Source organism: Leucopleurus acutus, assembly GCF_964270905.1.
Source record: "Leucopleurus acutus genome assembly, chromosome: 10".
Taxonomy (NCBI): Eukaryota; Metazoa; Chordata; class Mammalia; order Artiodactyla; family Delphinidae; genus Leucopleurus; species Leucopleurus acutus.
The window spans coordinates 8,550,555-8,568,117 of record NC_139153.1 but is presented as its reverse complement, the minus strand read 5'-3'; the positions used below and the strand labels follow the sequence as shown (position 1 = coordinate 8,568,117).

Genomic DNA, 17,563 nt, shown 5'->3' with positions numbered 1-17,563 from the left:
GTACTAGTTTCTGCTTTATAACAAAGTGAATCAGTTATACATATACAAATATCCCCATATCTCTTCCCTCTTGCGTCTCCCTCCCTCCCACCCTCCCTATCCCACCCCTCTAGGTGGTCACAAAGCACTGAGCTGATCTCCCTGTGCTATGCGGCTGCTTCCCACTAGCTAGCTATTTTACATTTGGTAGTGTACATATGTCCATGCCTCTCTCTCACTTTGTCACAGCTTACCCTTCCCCCTCCCCATATCCTTAAGTCCATTCTCTAGTAGGTCTGTGTCTTTATTCCTTTCTTACCCCTAGGTTCTTCATGACATTTTTTTTTCTTAAATTCCATATATATGTGTTAGCATACAGTATTTGTCTTTCTCTTTCTGACTTACTTCACGCTGTATGACAGACTCTAGGTCCATCCACCTCATTACAAATAGCTCAATTTCGTTTCTTTTTATGGCTGAGTAATATTCCATTGTATATATGTGCCACATCTTCTTCATCCATTCATCCAATGATGGACACTTAGGTTGTTTCCATCTCCTGGCTATTGTAAATAGAGCTGCAATGAACATTTTGGTACATGACTCTTAGAATTATGGTTTTCTCAGGGTATATGCCCAGTAGTGGGGATTGCTGGGTCATATGGTAGTGTTATTTGTAGTTTTTTAAGGAACCTCCATACTGTTCTCCATAGCGGCTGTACCAATTCACATTCCCACCAGCAGTGCAAGAGTGTTCCCTTTTCTCCACACCCTCTCCAGCATTTATTGTTTCTAGATTTTTTGATGATGGCCATTCTGACTGGTGTGAGATGATATCTCATTGTAGTTTTGATTTGCATTTCTCTAATGATTAATGATGTTGAGCATTCTTTCATGTGTTTGTTGGCAGTCTGTATATCTTCTTTGGAGAAATGTCTATTTACGTCTTCTGCCCATTTTTGGACTGGGTTGTTTTTTTGATATTGAGCTGCATGAGCTGCTTGTATATTTTGGAGATCAATCCTTTGTCAGTTGTTTCATTTGCAAATATTTTCTCCCATTCTGAGAGCTGTCTTTTGGTCTTGTTTATGGTTTCCTTTGCTGTGCAAAAGCTTTGAAGTTTCATTAGGTCCCATTTGTTTATTTTTGTTTTTATTTCCATTTCTCTAGGAGGTGGGTCAAAAAGGATCTTGCTGTGATTTATGTCATAGAGTGTTCTGCCTATGTTTTCCTCTAAGAGTTTGATAGTTTCTGGCCTTACATTTAGGTCTTTAATCCATTTTGAGCTTATTTTTGTGTATGGTGTTAGGGAGTGATCTAATCTCATACTTTTACATGTACCTGTCCAGTTTTCCCAGCACCACTTATTGAAAAGGCTGTCCTTTCTCCACTGTACATTCCTGCCTCCTTTATCAAAGATAAGGTGTCCATATGTGCGTGGGTTTATCTCTGGGCTTTCTATCCTGTTTCATTGATCTATATTTCTGTTTGAGGGAACAATTTCTGATCAACCCTTTCCAATGATTTGTAGCTTGTACTCAACCATTCACAGGAGATTGTTTCAAGGACTTTATTTTAAATTGATATAGAGTCTACTCAGTGACAAAATTCATTTATTGCATTCTTTCCATTTAATAGCTGGGATTCAAAGTGTTAAAGATTTGATTTACCCAAGTGAAAAAAAGACGAAAGAATCATTTGTAAGCGCCATTTCTGAAGAATATGCCTAATGTTTCAAAGTTACTGTTTTGTGCCTTTAGGTTACAGTACTAACATCGTACTCCAAGTAAAGTGTAAGACACAGGTCTAACTAACAACCACATGAAACTCGGGCAACAACCATCCTGAAACAGCTGTAACACGCACATCGGCCTCCAGGCCTCGCGTGCTCACGCTCACGGAGGACTTGAGTTAGGACATTCTACCTTTCCAGAAACACAGTGGCTCTGAATGCCTCAACCACTCCTTGTGGTAGAGGGGTTAAAGGATCCTTTTCTGAAGTTGGCTTCTCCATGGAAGAGGAGAATGGCTTAAGGACATTCTGAAATTTAGAAACAAAATCAAACAAAACCCTTTTGCCAAAAAGTCTCTGTCCTCTGCAAAGCTGGTGAATGTGTGGATGCCAGTATTTTTAGAGAGAGATGTTTTAGGGGCAGGAGGTAACTGACCAAGTGAGGATGCTTTCTAAGGTTTTTTTTTTTTTCCTAGAAAGGCAGAAAAGAATAAAAATCAGTTAAACATAATATTTAGAATGTAACATCTTCACTTGGGCAATTATGAATATGAAGTCACCATGGCAACAAAAGTACCATCTTCTGATGACTGCACTGGGAAAGTCAACAAACCCACACTAATTCCTGTTCCGCTTATTTCTTGGCTCGAGCTCAGCACTTTCAGCGGACCTCATGCGACGATTCTGTCTGGGACTTATTTCTGTGTCTTGAAGATCATATCTGAAAATGGAAGAAACAAAATGGCAGCTTAGAAAATGATGATCACTATTATTCCACAGCAGTTTCTAGTTTACAAGCCCCTTCCCGTGTGTTTTTATGTGAGCCTCCAAATAGCCTTCTACTCCGCTAACAAGTCTGCTATGATAATTATTATGACTTTTATTATTTCCACTGCACAACTGAGAAAACAGGTGACTTAGCAAAGATCACAGATCATAAGTGACAGAGTTAGGAACTGAACTCCTTTCTTCTGAGTCAGAATCGAGCAGCTTTACGCTTCTGCTCCAGAGGCAGAAAGCTGCAGAAAATGTGCTTCCATCCTAACAACAAGGTGAAGCCAGAGAGACGAACAAAATCATAACTTATCATGATCCTGTCAGACAGCTGAGGTTGTAAGGGAACCAAGGAAACAAAATCCCCTCCCAAGAGAGATGAGCCACACGCATCCTTTCACTTTGGGCAGAGCACTGGGGAAAGGGGTGGCTGCCACACAGCAGGTGGGAAGACGAAAGTTGACGTTTTCTGGATTTTGCAGCACAGCCTGGTGCTGCGGGCCCCCGACACCGGAGCCTCGGCAGCGCTCCTTGAGACACTGACAGAGGGCAGGACACTGAAGAGGGCCCACATGGGGCACCGGGGTAAAGCAGGGGATGGGGAGTGGCAGGGGTCAGGCTCTGCCTGATTTCCTAGGTTTGTCAGTGGAGTAGAACGCTATTTGGAGGATTAAATGAAAACGCATGGGAAGGCACTTATAAACTAGAAAATGATGTAGAGAATAATAAGAGATGATTTAAAGTATATGGGAGGGGCTTCCCTGGTGGCGCAGTGGTTAAGAATCTGCCTGCCAATGCAGGGCACACAGGTTCGAGCCCTGGTCTGGGAAGATCCCACATGCCACGGAGCAACTAAGCCCATGTGCCACAACTACTGACCCTGCACTCTAGAGCCCACGAGCCTCAAATACTGAGCCTGTGTGCCACAACTACTGAAGCCTGCACGCCTAGAGCCCGTGCCCCACAAGAAGAGAAGCCACTGCAATGAGAAGCACCGCAACGAAGAGTAGCTCCCGCTCACTGCAACCAGAGAAAGCCTGTGCGCAGCAACAAAGACCCAATGCAGCCAAAAATAAATAAATAAAAATTAAAATAAATAAAGTATATGGGAAGATGTGCATAGGTTAAATGCAAATATTACACCATTTTATATATGGGACTTGAGTATCTATGGATTTTGGTAACTGCAGCAGTGGGGGGCAGGGTCCTGGAACCAACCCTCATGGATTCTGAGGGATAACTGTAATCTCAATATTGAGTCTTCCTTACACCTGCTCAAATCTGTTGTTGAGCCTCTTAGTGAAATTTTCATTTCAGCTATTTTGTTTTTCAACTCCAGAATTTCTATTTTTAAAAAATAATTTCTGGGCGTCCCTGGTGGCGCAGTGGCTGAGAGTCCGCCTGCCGATGCAGGGGACACGGGTTCGTGCCCCGGTCCGGGAGGATCCCACATGCCGCGGAGCGGCTGGGCCTGTGAGCCATGGCCGCTGAGCCTGCGCGTCCGGAGCCTGTGCTCCGCAGCGGGAGAGGCCGCAGCAGTGAGAGGCCCGCGTACCGCAAAATAAATAAATAAATAAATAATTTCTATTTCTTTATTGGTATCCTCTATTTGGTGAGACACTGTTCTCATATATCCCTTTAGTCCTTTGATCAGAGTCAAAACAGCTGATTTCATTGGTTGCTTCTCCCCCGCCCCGGTGTGTATAGACCACAGTTTCTTGTTTCTTTATGTCTAATATTTTGTTGAAAACTGGACATTTTTACCAATATACTGTGGCAACTATGGGAATTAGATTTTCCTCCTTCCTCAGCGTCTGTTCATGTTGGTGTCTGCTGCTGTTTGTTAAGTGACTTTCTGAGCTCCTGTAGATATACATTCTTTGCTGTGTGAGACCACTGACGTGTCTGCTACATGAGCTTAGTGGTCAGCTAATGATTAGACAGAACTTTCCCTAATCGCCTGGAACCAATATAACACAGAAGCCCTTGTCACAATCAGTCTTTGCCAAGGGACTCTGTGTCTTGGGGCATGCATTCAGCACTTGGGGGACAACTCCGCCTTAGCCTCTCCTTTCAGCTTGCATGGAGCCTCATAGTCAGCTCAAGGTGAGAGATTAGGACCCTCTCAGGTCTCTCCTGCGCACACACAGAGCCCTAAGCATGCGTGTGACCTTCCAGAGCCACAGGAATACATCAGAGCTGGTCAAAGCCCCGATGGAAATCTTATTTTCCAGCCTTTCCTTTAAGCTTTTTGCTTAACATATTGTTTGCCCCAACTGTTATCTACCTCACATGGCTATGAAGTTAATCAATTGTTTCTAATTGTTGTAAACCAACACCTCAGGGGAAAAAGAGGCTTTTCGCACTGGGTGAGCTCCAAGTCAGGTAGACAGTCTTGCAAGTGGGAGTCCTCCAGGAAACCACCAGACAGATCAAATAATAATTCTCTGGGAATGAGGCTGTGAAGGCGCTCCAACACCGTTCTGCCCTTTCTGCGGGTTGCCAGGCTGCTGGTCCTCATCACGACAGCACACTACTGGCTCCCAAGCCCACTGCCGGGCTAGAGAGAGGGGGATGGGAACAGGGGAAGTCAAATCACCACAAAGCTCACTGTTCTAACTAAAATTCAGATATTTTTCTTGAAGAAATGCTCCTTGGATTGTTGCTGTCTTTGGTTAATTTTCAGTTTTGAAAAAGTTGATTCTGCCAAGTTTTGTCAATTTTGTCATTGCTTTTACGCAGAGAATTTCCAGACGTCCTTATTTCACAACTCTCCTGAATGTTTTCTCCTTTATCTTTTTAATTTTTTCCCCCAGCTTTTAACTCATGGTCTTAATATCTCTAAACTTTCACAAGTCAAATTTCTCATCTTTTTTTTCCCTAAATAAATAAATTTATTTATTTACTTATTTTTGGCTGCGTTGGGTCTTCGTTGCTGCGCACGGGCTTTCTCTAGTTGCAGCGAGCAGGGGCTACTCTTCGTTGCGGTACGCAGGCTTCTCATTGTGGTGGCTCCTCTTTGTTGCAGAGCACAGGCTCTAGGCGCGTGGGCTCAGTAGTTGTGGCTCGCGGGCTTAGTTGCTCCGCAGCATGTGGGATCTTCCTGGACCAGGGCTTGAACCCGTGTCCCCTGCATCGGCAAGCGGATTCTTAACCACTGCGCCACCAGGGAAGTCCCAAATTTCTCATCTTAATATTTTATTGCCATTTATTTATTTGGCTTCTGGGTGTTTTTTTTTAATGGGATGTTCCCCCTTATATTTAACTTCTTTGCTCTCTTACCTTGTTTTTAATTTCCTTCTAAAATTTTAAGTAATGTGTTTCTCCCATATTTCCCCTCTTTGATTTGCCTTCACAATAGCTGGCAACAAACATGGCTATAGTGTTAGTGGAAGAAGCAGCCTCTACCATAAGCACGGGCTTGAAGCAGAGTCCCTAGCAAGCAAGGATCTCAAGGTTCTCCCGGAGTAATTCTCTAAAATACCTCATCCTCAAAGATGCAGGAATCCTAATAGGATAAACCACCTCAAGATTTTTTTCCAAGCATGTAACACACTTATTTACTAGAATGATGACACTTAATAACATGGCCCAAACACAACAGGCTTTTAAATTCTTAGCCTCTGGAAGGTATAATCAATGGATTTTTGAGCAAACTTTGCCAACTGAATGCTGTTAGCCAACTGGGGATACTCCTGTGGCGGACCACGGTGAGAGGCATCAGGAAGCCCTGAATCTACTGAACACAGAAGCCATACCTGGGAGATGTGGCCACCTATGACCAGCCTGCTTCCAGTATACACTATTACCAGGATGATTTACCTGGGCAGAATAAGGGCCATTTAAAGAGGGAAGAGGTTTCTGATTCTTCTTCTTTTGTTTTTGGTTTTTTTTTTTTTTTGGAAACACTAGATTGGTTGTTTCCCTGCTGTAAGTACTTTCAATTTTTTAAGCACTGTATGGGGCAAAGGGCCCGTCCAGAATACTAGTGCATAAGCTTGAAGAAGGACCAAAAATGGACAAGTATTACATGGAAGGCAAGTTACAGGCCAGTTTCTCAACATAACAACAAAACATCTTAAACAAAATATTAAGAAACCAAGTCTAGCAACATACAAAAGAGTTAATACACCATCAACAAATTAGGTTTATTTCAAGAATGCAATCTTGATTTAACATGCAAAAGATCAATGTAATTCACCACATTAACAAAATAAAGGAGAAAAATCACATACTCTTCTCAATATATTCAATATAAAACATAAAACACTTGAAAATATTCATCATCCATTTATGTTAAAAACTAGGAATATAAGGTAAAAATATTGAATGCTTTCCCACTAAGATTGGGAATAAGAAGAGGATACCCTTATTACCACTTCTAGTTAACATCTAAATAGCAGTCCTAAACTGTTCAATTAAGCATTAACAAAGACTTTAGAAAAGGTATTATATTGAGATGACATGGTTATAGATGTTGAAAAAAAACACAACCCTATAGGGTATCAGAATTATTAAGTAAATTTATCAAAACTTGTGAATATAGGGTTAATGTAAAAATTTAATTTGCTTCATATATTAGCAACAAGCAATTAGAAAATAGTAAACAAACAACAAAAGAATACTATTTTTAATAACATAGTTATCAGAGGAATGCAAATTTAAATCACAATGAGACGCCACTAGACCCTATGAAGGAGAATGACTAAAATGAAAAAACTAGGAATGCCCATCATTGATGAGGAAATGGAACTTCTGGACCGCCCACTGTGGATGGGAGTTTAAACTGGCGTGAGCACTTTGGAAAAATGTCTGGGAGAAGCTACTGGATACATGCACATCCTAACACCCAGCTATACCACTCCGCAGTATATACTCAAAAGAAACAAAAGCACATGCACCAAAGGACATTTAACAGTTATGTTCCTGACATCCTTATTCATGACAGCCAAAAACTCAAAAAAATATATCTAGCAAAAGTAGTATGGGTAAATAAATGGTGACTTATTCATACAGTGGAATATTACAGAGCAGAGGTTCTCAAACTTTGGCCTACAGCAGGATCACCTGAGGGCTTCTTAAAACACAGGTTGATAGTCCCCATCCCCAGAGTTTCTCATTCAGAAGGTCTGGTGTGGGGCTCAAGAATTTCCCTTTCTAATATATTCCCAGGTGATACAAATGCTGCTGGTCAGGAAACCACACTTTGAAAGCCACCGCTCTAGATAAAGCAGTGAAAAATAACAAACTACCGTGATATGCAACCATGGAAAAATCTCACACCTGTAATGTTGTCTCCAAGAGCGCACACTATACGATTCCATTTATAAGCAATTTAAAACCAGGCAAAATTAACCCATGGTGATGGAAGCCAGAGCCGTGCTTACCTCTGGGAGGAGGCATGAGAAGGCTCTTAGAATGCCAGGAATGTTCCACATCCACAGCTGGGTGGTGACCTTGGTAGCCCCCCATGATCCACACCTCCTGCCTTTGTGCAATCCCCTTCCCTAGCGTCTGGGGCTGGCCTCGTGACTTACTTTAACCAACAGGATGTGGCCGAAGTGATACAGCACAAGTTTCAGGACTAAGTCTTAAGAAGGCTAAGAGATTTTTGTATTTGCGCCTCTTGGGAGCTGTATCAGTCTGGGTCCAATCAGGATCATGATAACTTGAACAGAAAAGTTTAGTATAAAGAATTACTAACTGTAACAGAGGACTGGAGTAACGAGGTGTTGGCTAGTAAGAAGGAAAGAGAATCCTGAAGAATATATTATAGAAAGAGTAGAAATAAGGAACAGCTGCTACTCAGGGTTGAGATGCAGCATCCCAGGAAGAGCCCTCTCCCCAGACAGATCCAGACGGCTGCATGGAGAGGGCATGGCTGTGGCTAACTGAGTCAGAGCAATGAGCTGCTGGCCAGGGTACACTGTAGGACCAGGCACTGGGGAAGGCCTGCAACCAAGAGGCAAAACCCCTTCTTCCTGCAATGTCTCTCCAGTGCCCTCTACTGATAAAACTTAACATCAGGAGAGCCGGCAAAGGAAAACTATTTGAAGGGCCCAATTCAGTTTTCACAGAGCAGGCAAAAAGGATGAATTTGGGGCTGAGGCAGTAAACTGATAACTGGCACAGGGGCCCTGAGCCTCCATATACAAAATCCCAGCTATCCTGCTGGAAAGACCACATGGAGAGACCACGCGGGGAAACCACATGGAGAAACCACATGGAGAGACCACGCGGGGAAACCACATGGAGAAACCACATGGAGAGACCACGCGGGGAAACCACATGGAGAAGAACAGGCTCCCAGACTACATGGAAAGACAGAGAAGTCCAGACACCTCAGCGGAACATCACCTCCAGCCGCCCTGCCAGTTGGCTACATGCCACATAAATAACCACCAGCAGCCTGAGGCCAGCCCAGACTGAAGAATCGTAAGCAAACGAAGTGGCTGTGGCTTAAGCTCCTAAATTTCCGGGTGATTTGTTACATGGCAATTAAAAACTAAACAGAAACTTCCTGTTCAATTTGTTTTGGTTATCTACTTCTACATTCTCATGAAATAGCACAGTCCCTTATTCGGTCATGATTCTAGATCTGGGCAGGGCTCAGAATAGACAGCTTAACTGGGTCTGGAGGATCCACTGTGAGGAAGGCTCACTCGCAGGGTGGCAAGCTGGAGCTGGCTGTTGACTGGGAGCTCGGCTGGAGGGAGGGCTGGACCTCCGTTCTCCTCCACCTGTCCTCTCTCCATGCCCGGGGTGGGCCTCTCACAGCAGAGGGGCTGGGTCCAAGAAGCATCATCCTAAAAGTGAGTGTTTGGAAGGGACAAGCCCCACTGTGCAAACGCTTACCAAACTTCTTCTCACATCACATGGCCAAACCCAGAATCAACGTGGGCCTCAGGAGTGTGGATACTGGAGGTGCGTGATTCACCGGGGCCACCAAAGTAACCCTAACCTCAGGGGTATTCAGTTGTAAAAATTCATCAAGCTGTACACTTAAGATGTGCATACATTAATAATAGTTATTAATAAGTAACAGTTAATAAAGTTCACTCCTCCAAAGAAAGACAGTCAAATTATTAATAGTCCTCCCTTAGAAAACGTGACGCGCTCATCAGCACACTGCAAATGACTTCTCATGGGGTTAGGATGAAATGCAGATTATCAACAGAGAAAATGTTCTTCCTTTTCTGATTTTATAACACTAGAAAAAGCTATTTCCTAAAAAAAGATTTTTAAGGCACTAAGAGATAAAGGATTAAAAAAGATTTGTAAGTGGCAATCTCATCCATTCACAGGTTCTTGAAGCCACGTAAGCCACGTCACTAACAGCTAGAATCCACCAGGGAGTGTGTTCAGATCCAATGAATACTGACTGACATATTCAATCCCTCATATGCCTACTGAGTGCCCACCATGGGTCCCCCCCAGGCACCGTGCGGGGCGTGGGGTATAATGAACATGTGCTCTAGGAAGCGCGTCGGGTAGTAAGTGCCCACTGCTGCGGGAGCAGGGGAGCAGCCAGGGGCTGCTGGGAAGGAAGGAATGATAACTCCCGTCTGAAGAAAGGGGAAAAGGCAACTCAGGCGGAAGCAACAGCAGGTACAAGGCAGCATGACTTTGAAGCCAATGTGAGTAGTTCAGCCAGGCTGCAACAAGGCGGGGCGGGGAGGGGAGGAAGGACGGTCCAGGAGCCAGCAGGTAGGCTGGGGCCATGGATGGAAGAGCCTTGGATGCTGGTGAGTCCCTGCAGGACTTTACCACAGAGAGAACACAGCGTATTTTAGGTCTCACGGGCAGAATTAAGCGTACTGACTAGAGGCAGAGAGGCAGCTGGATGGCTGTGGTAGGAAGCCAGAGAGAAGAGCGAAGGGCCTGCGCAGGCCGTGGCACAGAGGGGCCAACAGAGGCAGTTCAGGGGTTGTCCACAGCCCCGCTACTCAACGCGGGGCCCCAGAAGCAGCGTCAGCAACACCGGGGAGCGTGCTGAAATGTAAACTCCTGAGCCCCAGCCCAAATCTCCTGAATCCTGATCTCAGGATTGAGTGGAGCCCAATAATCCGTGTTTTAACAAGTCCTCCAAGTGATCTTGATGTAAATTTAAGTCTGAGGACAACTTATCTATAGGACCTCGCAATCACTGCAGGTGAGAGGTAAGGGACAATGAGAAGTTGAAGATGATTCTTAGGTTTCTGGCTGGAACAGTGGGCCAGACGGTGATACCACCATTCACTGAGGGAGGGGACAATGGAAGAGGCGCATGTCAGGAGAGAAGGGACTCAGACCCTCCGAGGAGACATTCCCCACATTTTATGGATAAGGAAGATGAAATCTGGAAACATGAAATGATTGATCTGGACCATTTTTCTTCCTATTTTCATTCTGTTCAACGTAAATATATCATGCAGCTCAAAATGGTAAGATGAACCAATATTCACAGATATAAGAACCCAAGACCAGGCTGCAGAAAACAGGGTTTTGTATTGGGTTTTGTTTTGGGTTTTTTTGCTGCTTATGAAAATACTGCTTTATATGGGGGCATTGTGTTGCTAATAGAACCTCTCAATCACTTATGGAATTAGGAGAACGTGTTGGGGCTGAAATAGTATGTTCTAGGACTAATATCTCAAATATGCCACTTGTGGTACCGCAAAATGCCTGTAAGCTTAAGATGGGTATTTGTAGAACTATCACATTTTGTTGAAAAGTAAAGCTGTGCAGCCTTTTCCTGATTCTGCTTCTAAAGCTACACTGTGGCAGAAGCTGGTTTAAACTGCTCTACACGTGGCTGAAACCAGGAAGCCTGAATTCTTACCCCAGCAGGCCACTAACTAGCTGTGGACCTCAACCTCATCAACTTACCTCTCTGGAGCTCAGCCTCCTTCTCTATAAAATGAAGGGACTGGACTAGATGAGCACTTACATCCTTCCAGCTTTAACATTTATTATCTGTGAGGATCAAGCGATGGGATTTGTTTTCTAAGTGATTTCTTATAATAATGACTTTAAGAGGTCATCATTGCCAAGAATGGGCTTGGACTCAGGAATTTTGGGCTACAGCTTGTCATAGCCATTAACGTCAGGGTTTAGTTTAGCATAACCAGGGGGATTCCTGGTACAAGAGGAAGTAGTTAGCTAATGAGTGGCCTCCTCTCGTAGAATTCAAAGTTCAATAATGCTTAGGTGAGACTAATGCAGCCACAATCTCAAACTTTCATAAAACGCTACTGTTTGAGCCGCCAAATATCTCATTGGCCTGATAAACCTACTCATAATGCTTTCCCTGGATACACCGCACTTTTCCATTCTCCCCGTGATTCAGCTATAATACTACAAAATGTCAGCACAGGAAACCTCATTCTTGGGAAAGACAATTTGGCTTAATGGTCCATAGAGCTGAATTTTGACATAGATTAAAATCTCAGCTCCATCACTTATCACTTATTGCTAAGTGACCTTGGATGGAGATTTACCTCTTTCAGCCTCAGAGAGGCTTTCAGAAAGGTGAAAATGTCAAGAACATCAGATGCTGCTAAGAAGTCAAAGGAGATGAAGTCTAAAAAGTTGTCCTTTGGACTTAGCCACATAGAGGTCTTCGATGACTTCAATGAAGGCTATTTCAGAAGAAGGATGGGCCTGGCTGAGGATGCTGATGAGTCAGTGGGAGATGAAGAATGAAACTGCAAGTAGAGGCCACCTACTGAGAAAGGAAGGAGAGACGCGAGAGCAGCTTCAGGATGAGACTGAGTGAGGTGGTAGTCAGTCAGCTGGTTTCAAGATGGGAGAGATTCGGGCTCGCTGAAAACCTAACGAGAGAGAGAGAGAGAGAGAGAGAGAGAGAGAGAGAGAGAGAGAGAGAGGACAGGAGAGGGAGAGATGCCTAAATGAGAGAAGAGAGAACGCGTAACATTCCTGACAAGAGGGTAGGAATGAGGGAGGAGAAACTAGACTCTATAATAAAGAGGCAGCCCTTTATTATAAAATGAAGAAATTATAAAAGGAGGGATAAAATATGTACAAACACAGGCAGATTTATACATTTGGTGTTGGAAAGATGAGGATTCCCGTACAATGGCTTCTATTTTCTCTACAAAGGAAGAGAAAGGGTCTTCAGCGAGGCTGGAGCCACTGAAAAGAATTGAGAAGGGTTCAAGTAATCCTTGTGAAGAACAAAACAAAGAAATAATCACAGAAACAGTAAAAGTGCTAGGCAGTTTTGAGGGCCCACTCGTGGTATGTGAGCTTCATGAAATCTTAGTGGAACAAATCTGCCCAGTTGTACTACAGTCTTATGACTGGCAACATTCAGGAAAGGGTGAAAAGTTTTCTGAAGAGTCTAAGCCAGTGCTTAAGGCCCGACTATTAATTCCTGACTATTAATTGCCCATTGGAACAATTTATCTTTAGAAAAACAACTTCTGACAAGTAACTGGAGTTATTACACTAAGATTCCATTTCTAAGCAGAAATATATAGAAACAAGTAGTGAACTGGAAATCTTTACCTTGATTTTTGTGAATTATTACTTGCTTAAGTCAGTAAGCACAAATATTCTTTGGTTTGAAAATCAACTGTATAGAATTATAATTTATCAGGTCAAAGTACATGCTTATTTCGTGATTATGAGAACTCACTTATGCGATGCTTCCCAGGCTTCCTCTTCTTCTAGAAGATCTCTTATGATGTCTGAACTGGAACTAAAAGGACATGTACATCAATATTACCAGACAATAAAAAGACTGTGGTTCCATTCATATAAAATTCTAGAAAATGCAAGCTAATCTCTAGTGACAGAAAGCAAACCAGCAGACCAGTGGTTACCTGCAGGGGGCAGGGGGTGGGCAAGGAGGGACTACAGAGTGGCCCAAGGAAACTTTGGTGATGCATAGGTGTGATGGATAGGTCATCACCTCGACTGTGCTGACGACTTCACAGTACACACGTGACAAAAGTCATCAAATCGTGTGCTTTAACTATTTGCAGTTTATTATACATCAATTTCAATGAAGCTGTAAAAAAAACCTTAATTAATCAGTAATAATAAAGAAAAAATATCCCTAAAGCTTAAATAAACGCCTCAGTAAAAAAACCTGGATTCAAATGGAATATAATCGTGAGCCTTTTCAATTTCAATTTATGGCAACCAAAGATCAAATCATGTTTTAAAAACTGCAGTTTAATAATGAAATTCACAAGAGATATTAAGTTCCTAAGTGTGTGTTAGTCCCTCTGTAACCAAATAAGGTAAAATGTAATAAATTTGAACTGTGCTAATGCTGTAATTTGTTATAATGCAACTTAGCTTAAAGTGTTACGTAATCTTTAGCCTATCTGTGCAGGGCAGGGCGGGAGGCAGGGGAGCAGAGTAAATAAGGATAGAGAGGACAGGTATTACTTCTTTAAAAGAAAAATGTTTTAAGGCTTTTAGCATCTTGTTCTTACCCAACTAAATTCCTTGTGTGTGTGTGTGTGTGTGTGTGTGTGTGTGTGTGTGTATTAGGGAAAAAAGCATTTCTTTAGACATCCAAGACACATAAGACACAGAATGTCATGGGCAGTGTATGGGACAACTCAAAATAGTCGTCACAACCCCCAGGATAAAGAAGGCTCAAACAAAGGACTAACTCTCTCTCAGGCAAGAGACAACAGGTTTGGAAATGTTAGTGCCAATCTCATTTCTAGTGATATTCTAAGAGATAACAACAGTTTAAGAATTATGAAGATTTAAAGTGTCAGTGAATCATTCTCAACCATTTCTGAAAAAACTACTTTGAAGCAGTGTTTGCCTACAGTGCCTGAACAACAAAAATAAGGGGCAACAGTCAATAAACATAGTTCTGTACCACACATTTTACTCAAGGGATTTCCCCAATTCCCAAGCCCCTCAAGGAGCTACACGCAGGGCGCCCCTGACTGTGGCTTGTGTGTACAATGGCCTATGTGGAAGCGCTCCATTCGCATTGCAATGTAGTGACCCTCCAATACAGTGAGCACAATTCAGGATGAGGTTCCTCAAAGGGTAGAAGCAAGACTCCTCGTATTTGTGGATCGAGAAAACATGTAACAACAGTGAAGTATTATAAATTTAGTAATACTGTTAATTTATATTTTATCCATTAGAGAAGCACATATATACATTTAAAAAATAGTAGTACATACTCCTGTGAGACACTCCCGATTATGTCCAGGGATAATTCTTGATATGCATATGCTTTTGCAGACCAGCTGCAATCATTCTTTCAGGTCCCTGGGACAGGAACCATTGACCTAACCTGTCAGGGTACCTAAGCATGTACTACTCTTACACTTAGGATGGCCCCCTGCTCAAATGCAAGTGTCCCTGAAAATAATAACACATTAATTTCTCATCAGTCATTTTCACCTTAGTATATACAAGCCTATTATAAGCTTTCCCATTAAACAGCTAGCTAAATATAGTGTTCATTAGGAGAGGAGAGGAAAAAGCAGAAGACCCTCAAGGAGACACAAGGCAGATTTCACCAACTTCATTATTTTCCTAAGAGACAGACCCACCTGGCCACTCGGCGGGGAGGGCTAGCATACACTGCCACCCTTATTCCCATAGAAGAGGTCTAAACCTTTCCGTTCACAAGATCCCAACCTTTGTTAATCCTTACTTTGGTGGTAACTACACCAACTTTATCAAGAAAACTGAAGCTGTTTATGGGAGATTTTCATTTCCGTCTCTCTACGCCAAGTGATACTGATACCATCACCCGCTCTCCCCTACCTGAACAGAGCTCGGGCAGTGTCTCTCCAACTTTTTCCATGACTGCCCCCACTCCCCACACCTAAGAAGCCTTTTTGGAGCTTTTATTTTTTCCCTAATTGCCCCTCCATGAAATTTTAATACCACAAACATAATGTATATTTGTTTACATACTATGTGTGTGTATACATGCTTTACACGCGGAGTAAATTTTCTTTTTAACCATCTAGCCCCACCCCCCCGGCAATTCCCACCCCTTGAGGGGTGAAATCGCTCCTACTGAGAACCCATGAGCTAGGGGAATGGGAGAAAGGGGCGGTCATATAGCTCTAGGTCCTGGCAGGTATCACATCACTAGAGAAACAGTAAAGTCAGCTTCCTGCTTACTTACTTACACACACATACAATTTTTTTTCAGCAGGAAGGTTACAAAGCATCCCTACTCTTCCAGCTAAGTAAGCAGGACGGCCAAGCCTGTCAAATAACCTATTAGTCTGTGATCAATTAACCTCCGGGCTTTCAAATCATCAGTACAAATCACCGATTTGTTGAAGGAAAATACTTGCGGAGCATTAAGGACACAAACCTAAGAAGTTTTTGCTACACTACTTCAGTGAAAACAGAAGGTACAGGAGGTTTACAAGACACATCTCAGAAGTGGTCTGCAATCTCCTCTTCGTCTGCAACTTCAATACTACCAACTAGCACGACGCACAGTGCCTCGATTTCCTCAATTCTCATCACCTTTCCTTCTACTCCAGCTCAGTCACTAACCTGATGATAACCAGATCACTAAACTGAATGATAGAAAGTTTGCGAGGCTTGACGTTTACCTAAAATGAAGTTTCAGCATATTTTGCTATGTCTGCTGCTCCAATTCTAGTCCCCACTAAGAAACTGTGAGTTGATGCTGACTAATACAATTAAAATAGCAGACAGAAATGTCCATTCCTTTTTAAGGTAATGTACTTACTATATTCTACTCAAAAGCCACATTCCTGAAATTAAACATACTGTTTCACAAATAGGATTTTACAAAGAGACTACTGGGCAAAACAGGCAGTGTTACTAAAATTATCACTCTCAGATCTCTTCCTTGTGTAGAGCAGTAATTAGTATTTTTGAAATCTTAATCATTTTAATATGCCTTGGAGATAAAAATTCCTTTCACACACTTTCAAGACATCTAAACAATCCTCCACAGGAGAAAATAAATTACTCCCTCCAGTATACCCAGAGTCAGGGCACGCACAAGCCTACACAGTTGTAGCTTTTAATTCTCAGACAAGAAATTTTTCAGAGTAAACTTCAGATTCCCTACAATTTGGGTTTGAAACACTCCGGGAGACCATGATTTAAGAAGCCAGATGAAGGTGGAGTCTGGAACTTGAACGTCAGAGCTCCCTGTGGGAGGGTGTTCAAATCGTGCTGTCTGATGTCACCATCCAGACCAGGCTAGAGTGGATATTATTACACAAATTAAATACATGAGATAAAGGTTTATAGACAAAAAATATGAATCTTCAATTCTATGGAATTCCCAGCCCCTGTACAGGAAGAGTCTAGTAGCTCTATTTGGAACACCCACAGTCAATTTTTCATACCATGTAGACTTCATTTTCAGCTCAAACTTTCCGAAGTGTAAGCTCACTGCTTTCTTCTTTGTTTGCTGGCTGCTGGCTGTTCTTTGTCCTAGTTGGTCCTCCTATAATATTTTACTCTTGTCATTCTCTGATCACAAGTAGTGGCATAACATCTTATCGGGTGAAGGAAAACACTTTCTTTGCTTATTTCTCTTGCAGCCTTCTATTTCTACTGGTCAAGATTTTACCACCAAAGCTGAAAAGTGACATACCAAGTTCCTCTGGCAAAGGGATGACTGCTCGTACTACCCAGAGGAAAAAAGTCACAGGTTTTAGTGTTGGACAGAGTCAAGGTTTCAGTCTTGTTTCTGTCATTTAGTGTACCCTGGGCAAGCTACTTAATCTTTCCAAGTCTCAATATCCTCACCTGTAAAGTCAGGATAATAAGACATATAGTTCAAAGGAATATTTTAAAGAGTAACCAATATAATACACAGAATGTTTAGCATAGAGCTTGGCACACAGTAAGTGTTCAATAAACGCTGCATCCATTTTCATAAACCAGATGTGGGTCTGAATTACCCAAATAACTGCCTCAGCACCATGCTTCCCTTTGCCCTAGGAGACCAGATCACTATGTGCTGTTTCAATCTTTAATCTTTGGTTTCTAGGACACCAGGGTGCAAATTCATCAGAACTTTTTATTTATCCAGCATGGCAGGTACACAGGGTACTGTGGGGTAGGTAAAATGCAAACATC

The 17,563-nt window shown here is 42.6% G+C and overlaps 1 protein-coding gene across 1 annotated transcript in view; it reads right to left on the bottom strand.

Annotated features, from left to right (window-relative positions):
- Positions 1–1,543: 1,543 nt before the first annotated feature.
- Positions 1,544–17,563, bottom strand: part of RAD18 (RAD18 E3 ubiquitin protein ligase) — a gene marked incomplete at its 5' end in the record, with an annotated part of 118,236 nt that continues 102,216 nt past the window's right edge. Inside the window, 2 exons of the mRNA XM_082847449.1 lie at positions 1,544–2,432; positions 13,125–13,187. Of these exons, the coding sequence (XP_082703575.1) occupies positions 2,330–2,432; positions 13,125–13,187 (166 nt within the window). The 3' untranslated portion in view covers positions 1,544–2,329. The remainder of the gene's footprint in view (positions 2,433–13,124; positions 13,188–17,563) is intronic.